Source organism: Macaca mulatta, chromosome 6 (assembly GCF_049350105.2).
Source record: "Macaca mulatta isolate MMU2019108-1 chromosome 6, T2T-MMU8v2.0, whole genome shotgun sequence".
In the NCBI taxonomy this organism is placed as follows: domain Eukaryota; kingdom Metazoa; phylum Chordata; class Mammalia; order Primates; family Cercopithecidae; genus Macaca; species Macaca mulatta.
In genome coordinates, this window is record NC_133411.1 from 100,072,641 (window position 1) to 100,097,821 (window position 25,181).

At 38.2% G+C, this 25,181-nt stretch overlaps 1 protein-coding gene across 23 annotated transcripts in view; it reads right to left on the reverse strand.

Annotated features, from left to right (window-relative positions):
• Positions 1 to 25,181, reverse strand: part of ARB2A (ARB2 cotranscriptional regulator A) — a 479,952-nt gene that overhangs the window by 78,588 nt on the left and 376,183 nt on the right. For 4 of the 23 annotated variants that reach the window (XM_078003834.1, XM_078003841.1, XM_078003828.1 and 1 more), the window contains one exon: positions 34 to 1,516. The exons of 18 other annotated variants lie outside the window; for them this stretch is intronic. In XM_078003834.1, coding sequence (XP_077859960.1) covers positions 1,401 to 1,516 — 116 coding nt within the window. In that variant the 3' untranslated portion in view covers positions 34 to 1,400. Of the gene's footprint in view, positions 1 to 33; positions 1,517 to 20,203; positions 20,921 to 25,181 lie in introns of those variants that run through there. One more of the 23 variants, XM_078003831.1, reaches the window with a different exon arrangement.

The following is a 25,181-nucleotide window of genomic DNA, read 5'->3' on the forward strand; positions in this document are numbered from 1 at the left end:
TCCCATCTATGAGTAGGAACATGCGGTGTTTGGTTTTCTGTTCTTGCGATAGTTTGCTGAGAATGATGGTTTCCAGCTGCATCCATGTCCCTACAAAGGACACAAACTCATCCTTTTTTATGGCTGCATAGTGTTCCATGGTGTATATGTGCCACATTTTCTTAATCCAGTCTGTCACTGATGGACATTTGGGTTGGTTCCAACTCTTTGTTATTGTGAATAGTGCTGCAATAAACATATGTGTGCATGTGTCTTTATAGCAGCATGATTTATAATCCTTAGGGTATATACCCAGTAATGGTATTGCTGGGTCAAATGGTATTTCTGGTTCTAGATCCTTGAGGAATCGCCACAGTGTCTTCCACAATGGTTGAACTAGTTTACAGTCCCACCAACAGTGTAAAAGTGTTCCTATTTCTCCACATCCTCTCCAGCACCTGTTGTTTCCTGACTTTTTAATGATCGCCATTCTAACTGGTGTGAGATGGTATCTCATTGTGGTTTTGATTTGCATTTCTCTGATGGCAAGTGATGACGATAATTTTTTCATGCGTCTGTTGGTTGCATAAATGTCTTCTTTTGAGAAGTGTCTGTTCATATCCTTTGCCCACTTTTTGATGGGGTTGTTTTTTTCTTGTAAATTTGTTTGAGTTCTTTGTAGGTTCTGGATATTAGCCCTTTGTCACATGAGTTTCACTCTTGTTGTCCAGGCTGGAGTGTAACGGCGCAATCTCAGCTCACTGTAACCTCTCCCTCCCCAGTTCAAACAATCCTCCCAGTGAGATCAAAGCAGAAGGTGGGCAATTTCTGCATTTCCAACTGAGGTACCCAGCTTATCTCATTGGAACTGGTTAGACAGTGGGTGCAGCCTACAGAGGGTGAGCTGAAGCAGGGTGGGGCATCTCATCTGGGAAGCCCAAGAGGTTGAGGAACTCCCTCCCCTAGTCAAGGGAAGCTGTGAGGGACTGTACCGTGAGGGATTGTGCCGTGAGGAATGGTGCATTCCAGTCCAGATACTACACTTTCCCATGGTCTTTGTAACCTGCAGACCAGGAGATTCCCTAGAGTGCCTACACCACCAGGGCCTAAGTTCCAAGCACAAAACTGGGCAGCTGTTCGGGCAGACAACGAGCTAGCTGCAGGAGCTTCTTTTCATACCCCAGTGGCACCTGGAACACCAGCAAGACAAAATGGTTCAATCCCCTGGAAAGGGGGCTGAAGCCAGGGAGCCAAGTGGTCTAGCTCAGTGGATCCCATCCCCACGGAGCCCAGCAAGCTAAGATCCACTGGCTTGAAATTCTCACTGCCAGCACAGCAGTCTGAAGTTGACCTGGGATGCTCCAGCTTGGTGCGGAGAAGGGTGTCAGCCATTACTGAGGCTGGAGTAGGCAGTTTTTCCTTCACAGAATTAACAAAGATGCCGGGAAGTTCAAACTGGGCAGAGACCACCACAGCTTGGCAAAGATGCTGTAGCCAGACTGCCTCTCTAGATTCTTCTTCTCTGGGCAGGGCATCTCTGAAAGAAAGGCAGCAGTACCAGTCAGGGGCTTATAGATCAAACTCCCATCTCCCTGGGACACAGCACCTGGTGGAAGGGGTGGCTATGGGGGCAGTCTCAGCAGAATTAAACGTTCCTGCCTGCTGGCTCTGAAGAGAGCAGCGGATCTCCCAGCACAGCACTTGAGCTCTGCTAAGGGACTGACTACCTCCTCAAGTGAGTCCCTGACCCCCATGCCTCCTGACTGGGAGACACCACCCAGCAGGGGTTGATAGACACCTCATACAGGAGAGCTCCAGCTGGCTCTCCTGTGTCCCTGATGGGTGACCCTCAGGGATGAAGCTTCCAGAGGAAGGAACAGACAGGAATCTTTGCTGTTCTGCAGCCTCTGCTGGTGATACCCAGGCAAACAGGGTCTGGAGTGGACCTCCAGCAAACTCCAGCAGACCGGCAGCAGCGGGGCCTGTTAGAAGGAAAACTAATGAACAGAAAGGAATAGCATCAACATCCACAAAAAGAATGACCACACAAAAACCCCTTCTGAAGGTCACAACATCAAAGACGAAAGGTAGATAAATCCACAAAGACGAGGAAAAAACACTGCAAAAAGGCTGAAAATTCCAAAAATCAGAATGCCTCTTCTCCTCCAAATGATCACAACTCCTGGCCAGCAAGGGAACAAAATGGAACAGAGAATGAGTTTGACAAATTGACAGAAATAGGCTTCAGAAGATGGGTAATAACAAACTCCTTCGAGCTAAAGGAGCATCTTCTAACCCAATGCAAGGAAGTTAAGAACCTTGAAAAAAGGTTAGAGGAATTGCTAACTAGAATAATCAGTTTAGAGAAGAACATAAATGACCTGATGGAGCTCAAAAACACAGCATGAGAACTTCGTGAAGCATATACAAGTATCAATAGCCAAGTTGATCAAGCAGAAGAAAGGATATCAGTAATTGAACATCAACTTAATGAAATAAAGCATGAAGACAAGATTGAAAAACAATGAAAAGGAATGAACAAACCCTCCAAGAAATATGAGACTATGTGAAAAGACCAAACCTATGTTTGACTGGTGTACCTGAACGTGATGGGGAGAATGGAACCAAGTTGGAAAACACTCTTCAGGATATTATCCAGGAGAAATTCTCCAACCTAGCAAGACAGGCCAACATTCAAATTCAGGAAATACAGAGAACACAATAAAGATGCTCCTCGAGAAGAGCAACTCCAAGACACATAATCGTCAGATTCAACCAAGGTTGAAATAAAGGAAAAAATGTTAAGGGCATCCAGAGAGAAAGGTCAGGTTACTCATAAAAGGAAGCCCATCAGAGTAACAGTGGATCTCTCTGCAGAAACCCTACAAGCCCGAAGAGTGTGGGGACCAATATTCAACACTCTTAAATAAAAGAATTTTCAACCCAGAATTTCATATCCAGCCAAACTAAGCTTCATAAACAAAGGAGAAATAAAATCCTTTACAGACAAGCAAAGGCTGAGAGATTTTGTCACCACCAGGCCTACCTTACAAGAGCTACTGAAGGAAGCACTAAATATGGAAAGGAAAAACTGGTACCTACCACTGCAAGAACACACCAAATTGTAAAGAACATCGACACTATGAAGAAACTGCATTAACTAATGGGCAAAATAACCAGCTAGCATTATAATGACAGGACCAAATTCACAAATAACAAGGTTAACCTTAAATGTAAACAGGTTAAATGCCACAATTAAAAGACACAGACTTGCAAATTAGATAAAGAGTCAAGACCCATCAGTGCACTGTATTCAGGAGACCCATCTCACAGACAAAGTCACACATAGGCTCAAAATAAAGCAATGGAGGAATATTTGCCAAGCAAATGGAGAGCAAAGTAATAATAATAATAATAATAAAATAAAATAAGCAGCGGTTGCAATCCTAGTCTCTGATAAAACATACTTTAAACCAACAAAGATCAAAAGAGACAAAAAAGGGCATTACATAATTGTAAAGGGATAGATGCAACAAGAAGAGCTAACTATCCTAAATATACATGCACCCAATTCAGGAGTATCCAGATTCATAAAGCAAGTTCTTAGAGACCTATAAAGAGACGTAGACTCCCACACGATAATAGTGGGAGACTTTCACACTCCACTGTCAATATTAGATAGATCAACGAGACAGAAAATTAACAAGGATATTCAGGACTTGAACTCAGCTCTGGACTAAGCAGACCTAATAGACATCTACAGAACTCTCCACCCCAAATCAATAGAATACACATTCTTCTCAACCCCACATCACACTTATTCTAAAATTGGCCACATAATTGGAAGCAAAACACTCCTCGGCAAATGCAAAGTAATGGAAATCATAATAAACAGTCTCTCACACCACAGTGCAACCAAATTAGAACTCAGGATTAAGAAACTCAAGAAACTCACTCAAAACAGCACAACTACATGGAAACTGAACAACCCGCTCCTGAATGACTATTGGGTAAATAACAAAATTAAGGCAGAAATAAGTAAGTTCTTTGAAACCAACGAGAACAAAGACATAACGTACCAGAATCTCTGGGACACAGTGAAAGCAGTGTTTAGAGGGAAATTTATAGCACTAAATGCCAACAAGAGAAAGCAGGAAAGATTTAAACTCGACACCTTAACATCACAATTAAAAGAACTAGAGAAGCAAGAGCAAACAAATTCAAAAGCTACCAGAAGACAATAAATAACTAAGATCAGAGCAGAATCGAAGGAGGCAGAGACATGAAAAACCCTTCAAAAAAAAATCAATGAATCTAGGAGCTGTTTTTTTTTTTTTAAAAGATCAACAAAATAAATAAACTGCTAGCCAGACTAACAAAGAAGAGAAGTATAAAGAAACAAATAGACACAAGAAAAGATGATAAAGGGAATATCACCACTGATCCCACAGAAATACAAACTACCACTATAGAGAATACTATAAACAACTCTATGCAAATAACCTAGAAAATCTAGAAGAAATGGATAGATTCCTGGACATATACCCTCCCAAGTCTAAACCAGGAAGAAGTCAAATCCCTGAATAGACCAATAACAAGTTCTGAAATGGAGGCAGTAATTAATAGCCTACCAACCAAAAAAAGTCCAGGACCAGATGGATTCACAGCTGAATTCTAGCAGAGGTATAAAGAGGAGCTGGTACCATTCCTTCTGAAACTATTCCACACAGTAGAAAAAGAGGGAATCCTCCCTAACTCATTTTATGAGGCCAGCATCATCCTGAGACACAACACAAAAAAGAAAACTTCAGGTCAATTATCTCTGATGAACATCGATGCAAAAATCTTCAATAAAATACTGGCAAACGAAATCCAGCAGCACATCAAAAAGCTTATCCACCACGATGTAGTCTGCTTCATCCCTGGGATGTAAGGCTGGTTCAACATACGCAAATCAATAAACATAATGCATCACATAAACAGAACCAATGAAAAAAACCACGATTATCTCAATAGATGCAGAAAAAGCCTTCGACAAAATTCAACACCGTTTCATGCTAAAAACTCTCAAAAAATTAGGTATTGATGGAACGTATCTCAAAATAATAAGAGCTATTTGTGACAAACAGTCAATATCATACTGAATGTGCAAAAACTGGAAGCATTCCCTTTGAAAACTGCCACAAGACAAGGATGCCCTCTCTCACCACTCCTATTCAACACAGTATTGGAAGTTCTGGCCAGGGCAATCAGGCAAGAGAAAGAAATAAAGGGTATTCAAATAGGAACAGAGGAAGTCAAATAGTCTCTGTTTGCAGATGTCATGACTGTATATTTAGAAAACCCCATCGTTTCAGCCCCAAGTCTCCTTAAGCTGATGAGCAACTTCAGCAAAGTCTCAGGATACAAAATCAATGTGCAAAAATCACAAGCATTCCTATACACCAATAATAGACAAACAGAGAGCCAAACCATGAGGGAATTCCCATTCACAATTGCTACTAAGAAAATAAAATACCCAGGAATACAACTGACAAGGGATGTGAAGGGCCCTTTTAAGGAGAACTACAAACCACTGCTCAAGGAAATGAGAGGACACAAACGAGTGGAAAAACATTCCATGCTCATGGATAGGAAGAATCAATATTGCGAAAATGGCCATACTGCCCAAAGTATTTATAGATTCAATGCTATACCTATGAAGCTACCATTAACTTTCTTCACATAGTTAGAAACAACTACTTTAAATGTCATATGGAACCAAAAAAGAGCTCACATAGCCAAGACAATCCTAAGCACAAAGAAAAAAGCTGAAGGCATCACGCTACCTGACTTCAAACTATACTATAAGGCTATGGTAACCAAAACAGCATGGTACTGGTACCAAAACAGATCTGTAGACCAGTGGAACAGAACAGAGGCCTTGGAAATAACACCACACATCTACAACAATCTGATCTTTGACAAAAATGACACAAACAAGCAATGGGGAAAGGATTCCCTATTTAATAAACAGTGTTAGGAAAACTGGCTACCCATATGCAGAAAACTGAAACTGGACCCCTTCCTTACACCTTATACAAAAATTAACTCAACATGGATAAAAGACTTAAACATAAGACCTAAATCCATAAAAATTCCAGAAGAAAACCTAGGCAATACCATTCAGGACATAGGCATGAGTAAAGACTTCAGGACTAAAACAGCAAAAGCAATGGCAACAAAAGCCACAATTGACAAATGGGAACTAATTAAACTAAAGAGCTTCTGCACAGCAATAGAAACTATCATCAGAGTGAACAGGCAACCTACAGAATGGGAGAACATTTTTGCAATCTATCCATCTGATAAAGAGCTAATATCCAGAATCTACAAAAACTTAAACAAGTTAACAAGAAAAAAACCATCCCATCAAAAAATAGGTGAAGCATATGCACAGACACTTCTCAAAAGAATATATTTATGTGGCCAACAAACATATGAAAAAAAGCTCATCATCACTGGTCATTGGAGAAATGCAAATCAAAACCACAATGAGATACCATCTCACGCCAGTTAGAATGGTGATCATTAAAAAGTCAGGAAACAACAGATGCTGGAGAGGATGTGGAGAAATAGGAACGCTTTTACACTGTTGGTGGGAGTGTAAATTAGTTCACCCATTGTGGAAGACAGTGTGGCAATTCCTCAAGGATCTAGAACCAGAAATACCATTTGACCAGCAATCCCATTACTGGGTATCTACCCAAAGGATTATAAATCATTCTACCAGAAAGATACATGCACGTGTGTGTTTACTGCAGCACTGTTCACAATAGCAAAGACCTGGATCCAACCCAAATGCCCATTAATGACAGAGTGGATAAAGAAAATGTGGCACATATACACCACGGAATACTATGCATCCATGAAAAAGGATGAGTTCATGTCCTTTGCAGGGACATGGATGATGCTGAAAACCATAATTCTCAGGAAACTAACACAAGAACAGAAAACCAAACAATGCATGTCCTCACTCATAAGTGGGAGTTGAGCAATGAGAACACATGGACACGCGGGGGGAACATCACACACTGGGGCCTGTTGGTGGGTGGAAGACTAGGGGAGGGATAGCATTAGGAGAAATACCTAATGTAGATGATGGGTTGATGGGTACAGCAAAGCACCATGGCACATGTATACCTGTGTAACAAACCTGCATGTTCTGCACATGTATCCCAGAATTTAAAGTATCTATAAAAAATCCCACAAACGCAATGAACTCCTTAGCCTGTTCCCTGTCATCTCATTCACACTTATAACTTTTATTTTCTTCCTTCTCCATTCATACTAACGATGCATCTGTCAACATCCTTTTTTGCTATTACAAACATTTATGTCACACGTCCTGTACTTTTAAGCCCTAGCTCATGCTGACAACCCTAGTTGAAATATTCTTCCTCCTTTCTATGAATCTTCAAATCCTACCCATCTTTCAAGGTTCAGTTTAACGGATCTCTCCTTCTCAATCCCTCAATGTCTTATTGGATCTGATGATTAGATAGAATCACATCGTCTCCTAAATTTCTCTATTACTTAGATCAATAGCTCCTTTGCAATCCTCATCCCTTTCTTCTTGAAGTATTATATTACAGCACGAATGGGGATGGTATTGATTCAATATGTTACTCATTCTTGGTAATACTTAGATCTTAGATTTTACTATTGTCTTAGAGACTAATGTGGAGAATGCAGTAGCAAGAGAAAGATTTTTTTCTTTGGTATGGGTCAAAAATACCACAATGTCTGCCACATCCATGGCTCTCCTCTCTTCACATTACTGTCTTTTTTAAAAAGGACAAGTGGCCGGATGCAGTGGCTCAAGCCTATAATCCCAGCACTTCGGCAGGTGGAGGTGGGTGGATTGCCTGAGGTGAGGAGTTTGAGACCAGCCTGGCCAACATGGTGAAACCCTGTCATTTCTAAAAATACAAAAATTAGCCAAGCATGATTGTGGATGCCTGTGATCCCAGCTACTCAGGAGGCTGAGGCAGGAGAATTGCTTGAACCTGAGAGGCAGGGATTGCAGTGAGCTGAGATTGCACCACTGCATTCCAGCCTGGGTGACAAAGTGAGACTCTGTCTCAAAAAAGAAAAAAAAAAAATGGTGGGGGGACAGGTTTAGTTAGATCTTCCCGTCGTTAGTGAGAAAAACGATAATCCATCTCTCTATTAGCATGTTTATTTAGTGTTTACTTATTTTCCCATCTGTTCTCTTCTCAAATCTTTTTTTTTTTAATGGGATAGGTTCATCTCATCAGACCTAATAATTACTAGTTTTCTCTTCCCTTTGGATTTTGACCCTTTCTATATCTCTCCCCTTTACAAACGCTTGGGAAGTACATATAGTATCTGGCTCTCTTGACCCATCCCTGTAACAATCGCTCGCCTTCTTTAAAGTTTTTGTTTAAACATTCTTTCTTATCAAGTCATTTTATAACATAATTAAATAGCTAAATAATCTTACAAACAGCAAACTGAATAAAAATCTTACCTCATATGACACCAAGCCTTTATGTTTTTAAAATATTTTGCCCCAATACAATTCTTCTTTACTTCTTATATACTTTTCTTGTTTAATTTGTGTTTGTATGATGCCCTCATAATGAATTCAAACAACTAACCAACAAAGTGAAAGTTTACTCTTAATTAAGAAACAATTTTTTAACAAAAATAATGCAGGGAATTAATTTATAAATCACATTGTTTCTTACCACTTCAGCACACCACATTTTCCCTGCTGGTACGAGTGCAATGCTGTGTTTTATGCTGTTAACATGTAAAGAAACAAACTTTTTATTGAAATAAAAACCCCTACTAAGCTGGTAGAATGAAGCATATTTTAATATAGATATTTTAATTATTCTTAATTAAAACCTTACAGAGATCTTGCATTTGTGCTCTATGGAAAGTTCATATCCATATATTTAAAGAAGCAGTTTGCTTTAGAGTTTAACCATTTTAAAAAATGCCTCTAACACTAGAATCTTATGTAACTTGAAAAATATAGTCTCAGACATATTTTATAAAAAATTGCAATACAGTCCTCAGAATAACCCTTGGAAGAATATTTTGGTAAGAATGATTTTCAGAATTTGGAGGCTGGGTTAAAGGGCTCAGGAAGGTTGAAGTATGCACCTTTAGCAAGTAAAAAACTATATATAATTGATCTCAAGATGGAGCCTGAAGTTTTTTGTTTCTAATTCTCTGTTGACTATCCTTGAATGGTAATTTTGCTTTCAGTTATTTCCAGGTTGGCATCCCCAATGCATTACATTTATTAATTAATTCAACAAATATTTGTTAAAGTGCCTGTCTACTTTGTGCCAGGCACTGATCCAGGTGCTAGGGATGTACAAGTGAGCCAAATTGACAAAGCTTACATCCTAGTGAGGAGTAGTTGAGGCCAACAAATCACAAATATAACAAATAGCTAAAATATATAGAAGGCTAGACTGCCATAAATGCCATATAAAAATGAAACAGAACAGAGAAGGGATAGAAATGCAATTTCAAATGAGGCAGTCAGGATAGGAAACACTGAGAAGGTGATATTTGAACAAAGATCCGAAGAAAATGAGGGGTGAGCCTGTCAGGTATCTAAGGTGGTTCATTCTAGGCAGAGGCCAATGCAAACAAGCTGAAATAACTCACTGCATGTCAGCCTCTGCTAATACCAGGAAAGTAATTTAATCGAAGCAAAATTTTACAGATGAACACCCTAATATTTGTGATATGCTTTTATTACATTTTATTTAACATTCATCCAATAAATATTTACCAAGTACAAACTATATGCTAGGCATTGAAGCAATAATGATTATTAGACACACATTTTGTCCTCATGAAGCTTACAGTTTAATGTAGGTGGGACAGGCAATAGATACTGCACAGTAACATATGCTATGGTGGGGGTGGTGCAGGGTGCCATAGGGACAGAGAATAGAAGCTCTTCCAGGTTACAGGAGATAGGATTTTAGAGATAAAACTCCTAGAAATTAAAGTCTTTCATTTTGGCTCCCAACAGCATAGTTATCCGAATAGACTGAATATAGAACCAAATAATAAATGCTGTACAACATCCTCACAACATCCTATGTAGTAAGCCCTACTCTTATCAGTTCTCAGGTGAAGGAATGGAAGTACAGAGAGAGTGGCAAGTTGACAATAGTTACAGAGATAGAAAAGTGGCACAGAAAGGAAACAAACTCAGGCAGTCTGGCTTCAGAGCCTGTGCTTTTAACCACTATCTTAAACATACTCTCTGAGCAGCATGCATGTGTGATAATTTGTTAATGAATACAGTCCTCTAGGTATTTTCTTTCTTTCTTTTTTTTTTTTTCTGTCGCCCAGGCTGGAGTGCAGTGGCTGGATCTCAGCTCACTGCAATCTCCGCCTCCTGGGTTTACACCATTCTCCTGCTTCAGCCTCCCGGGTAGCTGGGACTACAGGCGCCCGCCACCTCGCCCGGCTAGTTTTTTGTATTTTTTAGTAGAGACGGGGTTTCACCGTGTTAGCCAGGATGGTCTTGATCTCCTGACCCCGTGATCCGCCCATCTCAGCCTCCCAAAGTGCTGGGATTACAGGCGTGAGCCACCGCGCCCGGCCTCTAGGTATTTTCTAGCTGCGTATAGGTGAGGCTTGGTTCAGACTATCTGAATAGTTTGCTTCTCAAAAAAGTTCTTATCAGCATGACCTAGAATGTGGAAAGACTATTTTTGTCTAAAAATTAAAATCAAATCATCTTATTCATACTGTGATGTGAACTTCTGACACTGGTATTCACTAACCATTAATATAAAAAGAATGCACTAGGAACAGCTCTTTGGAATCCCCTTCCCTCTGTCTTTCGACATTCTCGGTAAGTGAAGAACCAGCTCCCTGTTAATTTGACTGCTGTCTATTGAGTGCAATGGATTTTGCAAAATGTCCAGAGTCCACAAATAAATTTAAAAATCTGTCCTCCCCTGGAACTTCAGGCTTGTGCTCAGACACTACCTTCACAGTTAGACAACAGTCTGGTTTCTGCTGAGACTGCCAGTAAAGACAACAGGGATGTTCTGGACCAAGTTTCAAGTTACGTGACTTCTAAACTACTAAAAAGTTGTTAGATGACAGCCATTCTAGGTAGAAATGTCACTAGTACACTAGATGAAAAATTTAGATGAGATCAGAACAGAGGCCCAGAGGCCCATGTGGCTGCAGGAGCGGGCTATGGAGCCTTGTAGAACTATGTATTCCCTCTGTCCAGCTCCTTGACTAGTTAGACACCTGGAGATTCCAACTGGGATTGCACAAATTCTATCTGGTGAGGAGATAACATTTTTTGACAATAATAAGTAACACAAATTCTAGGTGAAATTCTTAGACATAAACAAAAGAAAGAATAATTGTATATAAATATATGGAAACAGCAGGCTTGGGAATTGGAATCCTATCATTTTTAAGACCATTGATACTTTTCTAATAATATTCTTAGCAGAAAGCCATTGAATAATTTAGCAAAAATTGTATGAATATTTACACAACTTACATGCATATATCTTTACTGTACAACTTGGTTATTTTCAGGTATGATGTATCTAACATTAGATAACATTGAAGCTTCCTGTCTCATAAATCATCCCTAAGGCTGAATCCATCAAAACGGAATATCCTAACAGCTTTACTGATGGGGAGACATAGAATATTAGAGAAAAGTTAGATTCAGGTATACACTTTAAACAGAAAAGGAAGAAAAATGATTTTATCAACTGAATTTAGGGTAATGGTAGTTATAATGATAAAAGTAGTCAGAATAGGATAAAGGAATTTTGAAAAAAAATGGTGATCAAAGATTAATGCTAAATTGAAATAGAATACCAATGCTATTATCTGAGTGTTACTATCTCCTGCAGCAGAAGGAATCATAATCAATTTTCTATTTATAAAGAGAGTCCTACTTATTATGAAAGGAAAATACTGACCAGGCTTATAGAGATGGCAACATAATGCAACAGTTGTGATTACTAATTTTTAGTTTTATCTTAATCCCATGTTCCCTTCAAAGCAGATAAACATTTCCACATTATGTAAATAACATACAGATTTTAAAGTTCGGTAAATAAAAATATATAACAAAATATGTAACGGCTACACCTAAGTACTTACTATTATCCTGGATAGAACTTTTATTGAGACATTAAAAACATACTCTCTCTCTAAAACACTAGATTGCCTCTGAGAGATAAAGAATTCATAAATTTACAATGGTAACCAAATGAAAACACAGAGTAAACTTTCGAGATGAAAATATGGCTCTCCTAACCAAACGCTGAAAAACAAGAGCATTGTAATACGCACTAGATTCATATTGTGGGGAATGTGTTTGTATCTAATCTAATGCTTGCATACATTATTCCTATGCTTTGAGAACAGAATAACAATTGTAATTTTGCTCTGAATCAAAATAACAGAATCTGTCATTTGACATGCTGTAGTGTTTGCACTTTCATTATTGTTCATAGAATAATTGTATGCTTCTTTTTACTGTTATTTTGTAGCAGTTTATCTCTTTTAAAATGCTATTCAAATGAGCTTCAGCATGAATCTCAAAGTCAAAATCAGTCACTATGTTTTAGCAGACACTTTCAATATGCCCATACATATACTTATGCATATCTGTTTTGATAAAATGTGATTCTTATATGCATAGTATGTTATTTCACCACAATCTGCATTGCTATAATAGGTTATTGACTGATTTTTCAGTTTCAGGGACTAAGGTAGTATTCAGTAATGAATGAGTGCTACAAGTTTATTGCAAGTGCCCAAGGTTCACTCACCCCAAGCAATTTAGTCAATAACCAATTTTTATACTTCTATCTCCTTCAAAATTCCAAACCAATAATCCCTGTTTTTTTTTTTTTTTTTTTAATTATTTCAGTATCAGACTAACATTTCCCATAGAAATCAATATGGGTGCGATCCATTAGCCAAAAATCTGCAGCACTGCAATGCAAACATATTAAAAATATTGATCTTGCAGAGCTACTGATGTTTTGATTGACTTTAATGTTTGTAAGCAGCAATAACAGAATTTCAATGACTGAAACAAACTTTTGATTAAAATTATAGATCTTTTGTGGGGAATTTGCTATTTTACTGGTTTAAAGCATATCACATGGCTTACTTGCTTGCCGAAAATGAGTGCAGTGGGATATACTTATCCAATTCCTTATTTGTAAATATGTAGTCCATCACAGCTTACACATCTTTAATCTACTTTGAACTGCCCCGACATTTCAATTCAACTTCTCATTATAGCACATGGTGGGGTGATGTTTTCAGATTAAGAGTAGTAGGAATTGAGAGCTTTAATCCTTATTTTACTATTATGCAACCTGAGGCATTTTATTCTCAGTTTAAATTCCCCAAATGTAAAAATGGAATTAACCTTGGGAATCGATGAACATTCTTATTACATTTTGAGATCAGTGGACAGTAAAGACCATAACTTATACATACAAAAGATTATCTGACCCAAAGATATGTCCCTTAAAGGAAGCACAGAATTTTGCAGCCATTTAGTGATCACCTAGCAATGCTCTCATTTTATATATGAAGAGACTAAGATCCTAAAAGGTACAGACAACACAAGGAGCTCCTCACTGAGGCCTTTCCTGCAGTCTATATAAAACATACCACCGGGCCCCATCAGGTACTCTCTCACCACTTAGCCTACTTAATTTTTATTCTAACATCACTATCTAAAACATATACTTTATATGTCGATTTGTCTATCTAGTATCTATTTTCTCTTCTGAAATGTAAGCTCTATGCAACAGGAATTTTGCTCATCCTTTTCATAGCCAAATCCCTAGTATTCAGAAAAGTACCTGACATATAGAGGGCTCAATAAGCATTTCTGAATAAATGAAGGAAAGAAGGAGCCAGATCTACTAATGGAAGGGTTGGGTTGGATAGGGGTGAAGTAGGCTTGATTCTCTTAACTCTCAGTCCAGTGTTGCTATGAGGCTTCCTTCTTAATATGTTCCCTTCACTTTCCTGGGTTCCCAGATGTAAGTATCAAAGGGAATTTGCATCCATATTTATTATACATATTTTTGTTAAAGTTCACAGATATTTTCAAGTTTAAGAGTTTCATTATTTAATTATTAATCCTTTGCCTGGATTTTTTTTCTCCATTCGTTTGCTCTACCTTCCACCATGTTAACACTGTCATAGATTCTTTATTTTTACTTGTGACATTTTATTGGAATAAAAAGATCGATAGTTTAAAGAAAAAATGAAAAATAAAAATGACCCATTTATCAGCTGCTTATTTCATTTCTAGTACAATGACTCCCATAGAGTCCTTCTGGAAAAACACCAAGGTATAACTTGCAAATGTGCAGGGACTTCGGCCTCCTCATGAATCTTATCAGCTTTCCCCAAATTACCCTAAACACATACACAATATATTTGTAAGTACAAAATACAGCTTGAAGACAAATTCCCTGGTCCTCTTCCAGAGGCTGCTACCATGGCAAACCTTTAGGAACTGCCTCTGGTGCTGCCACTCTCTGGTGGGTGTCGGGGAAGAAGTGTGGTTTGCAACTATCAGATCTGGATTAGAATCTCAACTCTCCCACTTACAAACCACATGAACCTCTGTTTACTCATATGTAAAAAAAGATCATAACACCCACTATAAACATAAGCTGTCAGGAGCAAACAAGATGCACATAAAGTGAATGCTACAAAGTAGGGATGCAAACAGGGTTAATTGCCTTTTTACCTTCACGCATTTGTGAAAAAAATAGCTAACTTAATGCTTTCTCTTCCTTAGTGCACTGAAAAGGTGTTTAGATATTTATGTGAGATCACTAATGGTTTTTGGGAATCAATAAGAGGCAGAATGGAAAGTAAAACTATTTCAAAGAACTGACAGATGTGATCAAGTCGCTAAATGATGTACTGTAGTTACTAGAGAAGGTATCTCTATACAAGTACCAGTGGCCTAAGGGTGGCAAGTGATGCTACATTTTGAGCAGGGATGATGCCATTTCTTTCTTCCACTTGCCCCCACAATCTGGCTATTCCATCTCTGTAAGCAGTCCGGTGCCCTCAGTACCCTAATATTCTCACATGCCTTAATCCATTCCTGGAAGCCACCTTCAGTCTCATAAACACCTACCCTCAATCTGCTATTAAAAACAGCACCCTATCAGCAGCTCCGTCTGAACACTCACTGAGACTCCTGATGTCTATCTGTCGCTCTGGAGTTGCAAAGCTGGTAAGCTCAGGATGATCTCTCATGGGGCTATTAAAGGTCTAGGGGCAGTAAGCTAGGCTAGTCCTTTCAAAGTGGCATCATACTGCATGATGACTCAAAATGGCTTCAAAGAACGCAAAGGTTACCTGCTAGGAGATGTGCATCTGAGGGAAGAGCAACAAAATATTACAGAGAATGACAGGTTTTCTTAAAGGTTCATTTTTACTTTTAAAAATAAGGACTGTTAAGTATGAGATGATGGAAAAGGCCAGTATGCCAACAGGAGAAAATGGTTCTTTTTATTATTTCAGCCCAAGTATGTAGTGGACTTGCAATGAACTTATAACTCACACCTGTAATCCTAGCACTGTGAGAGGCTGAGGCGGGAGGATCACTTGACTAGTCTATAAGCATAGGGAGACTCTGTCTCTACAAAACAAAACAAAAATAAATAAAATTAGTTGGGCCTTGTGGCAAGCACCTGTAGTCCCAGCTACTTGGGTGGCTGAGAGGGGAGGATCGCTTGAGCACAGGAGGTCAAGGCTGCAGTGAGCCTTGATCATGCCACTGCACTCCAAATTCGGTGATAGAGTGAGACCCTGTCTCAAACCACCCCCCAAAACAAAGAAACAAACAGAAAACCCCAAACAAGAAAAACTAGTAACCCTGGCATCACTGATTCTCTGCTACTCCCTTAGCACTGCTATTACTCTGGCTCTGCAGTAGAAAGCCTGACTGAAACACATGCCTGATTTAATCACACACCATCCAATGTGTTAGTGGTACCACAGGGAGTGTGTCCCCTTTACTCTCCAGGCCACTGCTAGAACCATCAGATCTTCACTTTTTGGGGACTATTTACCTCTTTGAGAATATGAGAAGAGCTCTGATTCTCCTCCACATAAACTAATTGTATGTAATCTACCAATTCAATACAGAATTTCAAAGGGTTCATACAACTCACTACCCACTCATCCATAAATCCCTCAGGCCTTGGGGGTATTCAAGGGCAATCAATCCTCTTGTGTTGGAAAATATCAAGATGCCTGCTTTCCTCACAGGACTGTAGGTACATAGTATAAAGACATCTGCTTTGGGTGAAGAGGGGAAAGAGAGGAGAGAAGCAAGTTTTAAAAGGAAAGTATCATTTTCCCTCAAGTTAGAAAGTATTCAGATAAAGAAAAAAGACCATTCAAATGCCAGGACTTGGATGCATGCAACATAAGTTAAATGCATGCAAGTGGGAGATTTGGCTTAATTCCAAGCACAAAATATTTCAGCTCCATGGGGAAAGTTAACCATAGGCCAAAATCTCAAGACATATATGTAATCCATTTAGTATTTTAAAAGGTCCAATATTTTAATGTCTTAAGAAATTCTCAAACTTCCTGAAATTTTAATGGTGCAAACGTTTTAAATATAGAGGGCTAGCAGTTCTTGAGAAATATTTTGGCACATATTCTAACGGAGATTTGTTGATCTTTTTTCAGGGACACACTGGCAATTTTAAAACATAGTTATTGAGAAGTTGGAAGACACCTCCCTAATTTATAACTATTTTAAGAGGCACATCAGATTAAGGTCTGAAACTTCCTGATATTATGCTTCTAAATTGTAGGGTAAAGCATTTGTCCTCTTCAACTGAAGACAAAAATTGGAAAAAAATGTGTGTGTATATATACATGTATAAAGACTTTGTATATGCATATTCAAAAGCTCAAATCCTGGTTACCAGTCCTCCACATACACTTCAATTAAGCAACTATCGGTCAGAAAGCATAGAGTAAATGCCCTTCACTGAAAACTCAATTAAGCTTGCAGAGCAATGATTAGTAAAGCCAAAAGAGAAATTTGAACTCAAATAACATTGTATTTGAGATTACTTGCTAAATTTTTAAATGGGGGTTTGGGGATTGGAAGTTCTCAACATATAATGTCCTTTTTCCATAAACTGGCCTTTTAACCTTACATTAAAAATATGGCTAGAAAAACGGATTGATAATTCCACAAGAAGTTAAACAGAAAATTACCATATGACCCAGCAATTCCACTTATAGGTATAGAACCCACAAAATTAAAAACAGATGTTCAAACAAACCCTTATACATGAATGTTCACAGCAGCATGATTCGTAGTAGCCAAAAAGTGAAAACAAGCCAAATGTCTTTCATTTGATGAATGAGTAAACTAAATGTGGTGTATCTATACAATAGAATATTATTTGGCAATAAAAAGTAATGAAGAATTGATACATACTACAATATGGTTCAGTCTTGAGAAGCTTCTGCTAAATGAAAGAAGCTAGCCACAAAAAGCCACACACTCTATGATTCAATTTATACGAAATATTCAGAATAGCAAATGCACAGAATCACTGAAGCAAATTAGTGGTTGCCAGGGGCTGAAAGGAGGAGAGAATGGTGAGTGATTGCTTTATGGGTCTAAAGTTTCTTTTTGGAGTGATGAAAATGTTCCAGAATTAAACAGTGGTGATGGCTACAACACTGTGAATATACTGGAAATTACTGAACTGTGCTCCTTTAAATGGCTATAATGGTGAATTTCATGTTACGTGTATTTCAATAAAAACTGTGGCCAGGAGGCCGGGCGCGGTGTCTCACGTCTGTAATCCAGCACTTTGGGCGGCTGAGGCTGGTGGATCACGAGGTCAGGAGATCGAGACCATCCTGGCCAACATGGTGAAATCCCATCTACTAAAATACAAAAAATTAGCCAGGTGTGGTAGCTCATACCTGTAGTCCCAGCTACCTGGGAGGCTGAGGCAGGGGAATTGCTTGAACCTGGGAGGGGGATGTTGCAGTGAGCTGAGATTGTGCCACTGCACTCTAGCCTGGCAGCAGAACAAGATTTCATTAAGAAAAAAAAAAAAAAAGCAGCCAGGATTCTTTTTCACTTTATTTATTATGATTCCAGTAAAGAAAGACACTAATGAAACCAATTTCTACTGAAATTAAACACTGGATATGATCATAAGAGCGCTTTTTAAAACTCTTAATATATCTACGTGTGTTTGATTAGGCTGTGCCTCATTGAAGTGGGAAATTAATCATCTGGATAGTCATGAATATTCTCATAAGTCTATACAGTGTTTATAATTCTGACAAAACAAGACAAGGAAAAATGGGAAAATAAACTTTCTTTGCCCAGAATTCACTGGGAGGCTGAACAACTTTGTTTTGCTTTAGAAGTGTTGTCAACAAAATTTTACTGAAATGTAAGGATTAAATTGGCAAAAAATAAAGGATTTACTCTTTTGTATTTACTTTTCATGACGTCCAAAAGCAGCCAGGTTTTCTCGCCTACATAATACAATGTAAGATCTACTTGCAAAGATTGGGGAAGTCTGAAATGAAGTAAGTTTACCAAATATTCATAAGGCATCTAATTATGTATTTGCACCATAATAATTATGTTACACTTAATTTAATTTTTAATACTACACTCAATTTTTTTATTTTAAAAATGCAATACTTTTTAGCATTTATTCTTTTAAAGTAAGTATTTAAGGGTATAAATGTCTCATTTCTCTGGTTAGTAATCTAGCTACGCTAAAAAGTTTTTGTTGTTTTCCTTTTTTTTTGAGATGGAGTCTCACTCTGTCACCCAGGCTGGAGTGCAGTGGTGTGATTTTGGCTCACTGCAACCTCTGCCTCCTGGGTTCGAGAAATTCTCCTGCCTCAGCCTCCCAAATAGCTGGAATTACAGATGCCTGCCTCCACGCCTGGCTAATTTTTGTATTTTTAGTAGAGAAGGGGTTTTGCTATGTTGGCCAGGCTGGTCTTGTACTCCTGACCTCAGGTGATCCACCCGCCTTGGCCTCCCAAAGTGCTGGGATTACAGGCATGAGCCACCACACTCGGCCAGTATTTTCTAAATTTCTTTGTTGATCTTTTAATTATTTGGAAGACTTTTACTTTAATCTCTTCTCTACCCATTTACTCTTTTTCTCAATTTTTATTGTAAAAATGTTTAAATGGATAAGAATTTCAGTAGTGCTATGAATGCCCATATGCCTTTCCTATAGATTCAATAATTGTTAACATTTTGCCACATTCGTTTCATCTCTTTCATTCCCTGTACATGTATTTTTTTTTCCTCTGAATCATTTGAGAGCTACAAACAAAAATAATTTAACAACTGCACCTCATGAATTTGAATTTAATGCCAAAGTCACAAGAGTCATATTGGGATACATTTTTAAAATTATAGTCATCCACCTTCATAAAAGTTTTTAAAAGGCACTATAATTATCTTGACTTTTCTGTAAAATTCCTCACTATACTATAAGCTCTAGGAAGGCGACATGTTTTCTATTTCTTTGCTATGATAACAGTCTCATGTCTGACTTTGAGTTATTGTTTCACTTTGAAGGGTCCCCTACATCAGCAGTCCCCAACCTTTTTGGCACCAGGGACCGGTTTTGTGGAAGACAATTTTTCCACACACGGGGAGTGGGGGATGGTTTCAGGATGAAACTGTTCCACCTCAGATCATCATGCGTTAGATTCTCACAAGAAGCTCAACCTAGATCCTTCGCATGTGGAGTTCACAGCAGGATTTGGCTCCTATGAGAATCTAATGCCTCTGCTGATCTGACGGGAGGCGGAGCTCAGGCGGTAATGCTGGCTCACTGCTCACTGCTCACCTCCTGCTGTGTGACCTAGTTCCTAACAGGCCAGGGACCAGTACTGGTCCATGGCCTCTGGGTTGGGGACCCCCGCTCTGCACCTTCCAATTCATCTTCTTTTTTCCAAGTCCTGTCTTCCATAAACACACCATACATATATATATACACATTTATTCCGTTAGCCTTGGAATAGTTAAAGCACTTGCATGTAACCCTGTCTCATCTGGGTACCTATTTTCTGCTCTAATTTGAAATTTAAATTTAAAGGATATAAAGTTTCAGGTATAAGATTTATTAGTTCTGGGGATCTAATGTACACCATGGTGAATGTAGTAAAATACTGTATTATATATTTGAAGTTTGCTAAGAAAGTAGATGGTAAGTGTTCCTACCACCCACCCCCACTCTACCACACACACAAATGGTAACTATGTAATGGAATTAATATGGACTGATTGTGGTAATCATTTTACAAGGTATATACATGTCAATCATCATGTTGTATACCTTGAATTTTTACAATTTTTATTTGTCAATTATGGCCCAATAAAGCTGAGGAGCAATGCATTTTATCTGCATGCTACATTGCCTCAATGACATCATAAGGTCCTCCAGGACAGGGTCTAGGATTTTTTTACCCCATGGTTGGTAGATACTAAAATTCTTTCTCAACTTAATTTAAATCTTCATAGTATGATATTGGTTAAAGAAAATAAATTGCAGAGGGCTGGGCATGGTGGCTCACGCCTGTAATCCCAGCACTTTGGGAGGCTGAGGTGGGTGGATCACGAGGTCAGGAGTTCGAGACCAGCCTGGCCAACATGGTGAAACCCCGTCTCTACTAAGAATACAAAAATTAGCTGGGCATGGAGGTGCGTGCCTGTAATCCTAGCTACTTGGGAAGCTGAGGCAGGAGAATCACTTGAATCCAGGAGGCAGAGGTTGCAGTGAGTCAAGACTGTGCCATTGCACTCCAGCCTGGGTGACAGGGCAAGACTCTGTCTCGAAAAAAAAAAGAAAATAAATTGCAGATTATATATACTTTTATTGTGTTAACATAAAATAAGATGCTATAAATTCATAGAAATTAAAACCATAGTCTAGTTGACTATTTTTATTCCATTGAATCTAACCTCATATATGTATACACACACACATATATATGTATTTCCAATCCTATAATTTTTCAAGTGATGAAACAGACCCATAGAAGTTAAATGATTGACTTCACAGTATAAAACTTTTAAGAAGCAAAACTAAAGCTATAATTAAATGAGTTAATACATACAAGTGCTTATACCAGGGCCTAGTTAATACAGGAAAGGCTTAAGAAATATTTTTAGCTTCAGAATCAAGGTTGTTGGATGTCTAGTTCAGTGCATTTTCCAATAAAACACATTACCTCAGAACTCTACGGTAACACAGTAAAGACAACCACTTCAGGAGCATATTATACATTCTTTAATGAGCAAGAGTTACACAATAAGAGATCAGCCAGAGGGTGTCATCAGAACAGGCAAACTGGTAGCCTATGGGCCTGGTACAAATGGCTGCCATTTTATTTGACCTCTTTAATAGTTTAAAACTTTTTAGTTAGTTGCAACAGTTACAATTATAGAAATATGAAATAAATATTCAGACTTTTGACTTCTTTGGGAAAACCGGGAAATCTGACAACACTGGGCTTGCATTCCTCCATGTCACCAATCAGTTGAGGTTTGAATTTCCAACTCCTGCCCTTCTGCTAAAGTCTGATTATGATTAGTGCGCAAAATGATGACTGAATCATGTAGTAAGAGCTACATCAGTCAGAAAATACTAAGTGATATTTGCTAATCATATGTAATTGCTAGCCACACACACATAGCTATTTCCTAAATTAGAAAAATTGATTGTTATAATACGGAATAAAAATAAAGGTGACTGTAGTATTTAAAGGGTAACTAGAATTTAACCAGAAAATGTATTTAAAGAGACGAGCCCACTCCCTACAGTTCAGTTACATGAGGTACCAATGTATTTTTCTTTTATGGGAAAATACCGGTTCAATAACTTTGATTCATATGTTAAATAAAAACAAATGACACAACTTTATTTGGAATATTTTTTCCCTTAATTTAAATATAGCCCTTAAGATCTGCAAACATTTTAGTTAGTCTGCTTTTGACCTGAACTAAGCAGCTATAAGAAAAAAAAATAAAAATAAAAATAGGTTACAACACATTAAATATCCTCCCTCTGCCACCTTACACTTTTTGGTGCTAAAACATATGCTCTGCCACCTGCAGATAAAAGTCACACACTGAGAGTGTATATTCTGACAAGAATTACTAGTTTCAAGCATGCCTGGTGATTTTGGACAGTAGCACTTAAGAAACCTTCAATCTGGCAGTTTTACCACTGCACATTTTTGAAAGCATTCCTACAGCCTAAAGTTGTACAAATTTTGGGATCTGACCTTTGGGAGAAAACAAAATAAAATGAAACAAAAAGGATCCTAGGGTAGCATTTTGATCCAACTGGTTCTATTTTTTTGGGGGGGTCACATACATATCTCCCCCCGCCCAATTTCACATCTCAATGACAAGTTGCCAAGGGTAATTTGAATTTTTTAAAAAAAATTTCTGATGAGGTAAAACTCTATTGTAATATGAAGAGAACTTCTATTCCTACACACACTGGGAACATCTGTCAGAGTTAAAAATTATTGTTACTCCATAAAAAATTTATTTTCCTATTTTTATGTTTCCTTTACTCTCAGTTACTTTTCTATTTTATCTTATTTGTTTGCTGTTTCATCTTGTTCCATAAAGGGTTTGGGGATGTACAAAAATGAACCCAGACAGGACTTCCGAAGATGGCAAGTGAAGAAGTTGGCAAATCCTCTTCCCCTGAACAACTAAAAAGGTGGCAAAATTGTCAAGTACAACCATTTCAGCACTCCAGAAATCAACCAAAAGCAAAAAAACTAACTGAGAAATGTTTATTCAAGGAAATCTGCTGTGTTACAGGTAAGGTCAGTGGCAATCTGTGGCGAGTAGCTTGGTAGCAGAGCAGTGCTTCCAGAGCATGACTGGCTGTGAAAACCTGAAGCTTCCCTGCTAGAAGGGGCTGACTTGATTTACAGTAGAAGGAGAGAAACCCATGCCCAATCATACTATCCTCAAGTAAAGCAAATTCGGTGGAAAACCAACCACAAAAACCCCGGCCTTGCTAGTCTGAGGTTGTGGTCTTGCTTGGGGCAAGTGGTAGACCAGTAGACTAGCTAGAAATTCAACAGGGAGATCCTGGAAATGAGTGAGTGGCTGAGAGACTAGATGAACTCCCGCACATTCCTAACTAACGGAGAGGATGAGCGCTGGGACAGAAGTCCCAGGATAGCCCGGTAGAGAAGGAAAGCTAAGGCAGACTTGGCAACTTTGACTACACTCTGTAACTCAAACACAGATCCACCCACAGAGCCTTACTAGCTTGGGGTGATTGAACAAAAACTCTGACCATTAAGCTATGTAGGCAAAGAAGTCATTATCTAGGAGCTGGCCTAACATAAAATTAAAATTGAAAACAAACAAACAAACAAACAAACAAAAACAACCCACCAAACTATCAACATCTACATTTTGAAGAGGGGACAGAGTCTGCAGATTAAGTCAAGTTTCTAAAAACAGAAGAAAACGAAAGACCAGAAGCAACAACAAAGATCCTCAAGGCAAATGAATCAGAATCTACAGTTGCTCTCATTACTCCTGTTCAATGTTGTACATGAGGTTGCAGCCAGTACAGTAAGGCAAGAAAAGAACTTAAGGGCATATATATTAGGAAGGAAGACATACATGGTTTTTAAATCATAGTTGGCATGGTCCTGTATGTAGAAAATCCTAAATATTATATTAAAATAAATCTAGAATGAATAAACAAGTTTTAGCTAGGTCACAAATACAGAATCAATATGTAAAAATCAATTTTAATTCTCAAACTAGCAACAAACAATTCAAAATTGAAATTAAGAAAAGAATTCCACTCAAGAAATAGAGGAAATAATCCTAAAATTTATATTGAACCACAAAAGACACGGAATAGCCAAAGCCATCCAGAGCAAAAAAACCAAACTGAAGGAATCACATTACCTGACTTCAAATTATACTACAGAGCTATAGTAACCAAAACAACATGGTACTGGCATAAAAACAGACACATAGACCAATGGAACAGGGTAGAGAACCCAGAAATAAACCCATACATCTACATTGAACTCATTTTCAACAAAGGTGCCAAGAACATACACTGGGAAAAGGACAGTCTCCTCAATAAATGGTGCTGGGAAAACGAAGTCCACATGCAGAAGAATGAAACTAGACCCTTATCTGTCACCATATACAAAAATCAAATCAAAATGGATTAAAGATTTAAATCTAAGACCCAAAACTATGAGCCTACAAAAAGAAAACATTGGGGAAACTCTCTGGGACATTTAACTAGGAAAAGATTTCTTGAGCAGTAACTCAAAAATTCAGGCAATCAAAGCAAAAATGGAGAAATGGTATCAGATCAAGTTTAAAAGATACTGCACAGATAAGAAAACAATCAACAAAGTGACGATGCCCAGAATGGGAGAAAATATCTGCAAACTGCCCATCTGACAAGAGATTAATAAACAGAACATATAAGGAGCTCAAACAACTCAAAAGGAAAAAAAAATCTAATATCCAATTTAAAAATGTGCAAAAGATCTGAGTAGACATTTCACAAAAGAAGACATACAGATGGCCAACAGGTACATGAAAAAATGTTCAACATCACTAATCATCAGAGAAATGCAAACTAAAACTACACTGAGATATCTTACTCCAGTTAAAATAGTTCATATCCAAAAGACAGACAATAATGAATTTTGGTAAGGATGTGGAGAAAGGGAAACCCTTGTACATTGTTGGTGGGAATGTAAAATAGTACAACCACTGTGGAGGTTTCCAAAAAACTAAAAATAGAGCTACCATATGATCTAGCAATCCCACTGCTAGGTATATGCCCCAAAGAAAGGGAATCAGTATATTGAAGATATATCTACACTCTCACTGGAAAAACATACTATAAAATTTTCATTGTCATAAGATAAAAAGAAACAACTGGTGAAGCATTGAATTCTAAGGAAGATTTCTCCTGTGGGTTCTCCTAAGAGAGGACCTCATGAAATATAGGGAACTACTTCCTTTAAAATAGCAGCCCTCTCCCCATGGTGAGCCCTGAATGGTTTACAGC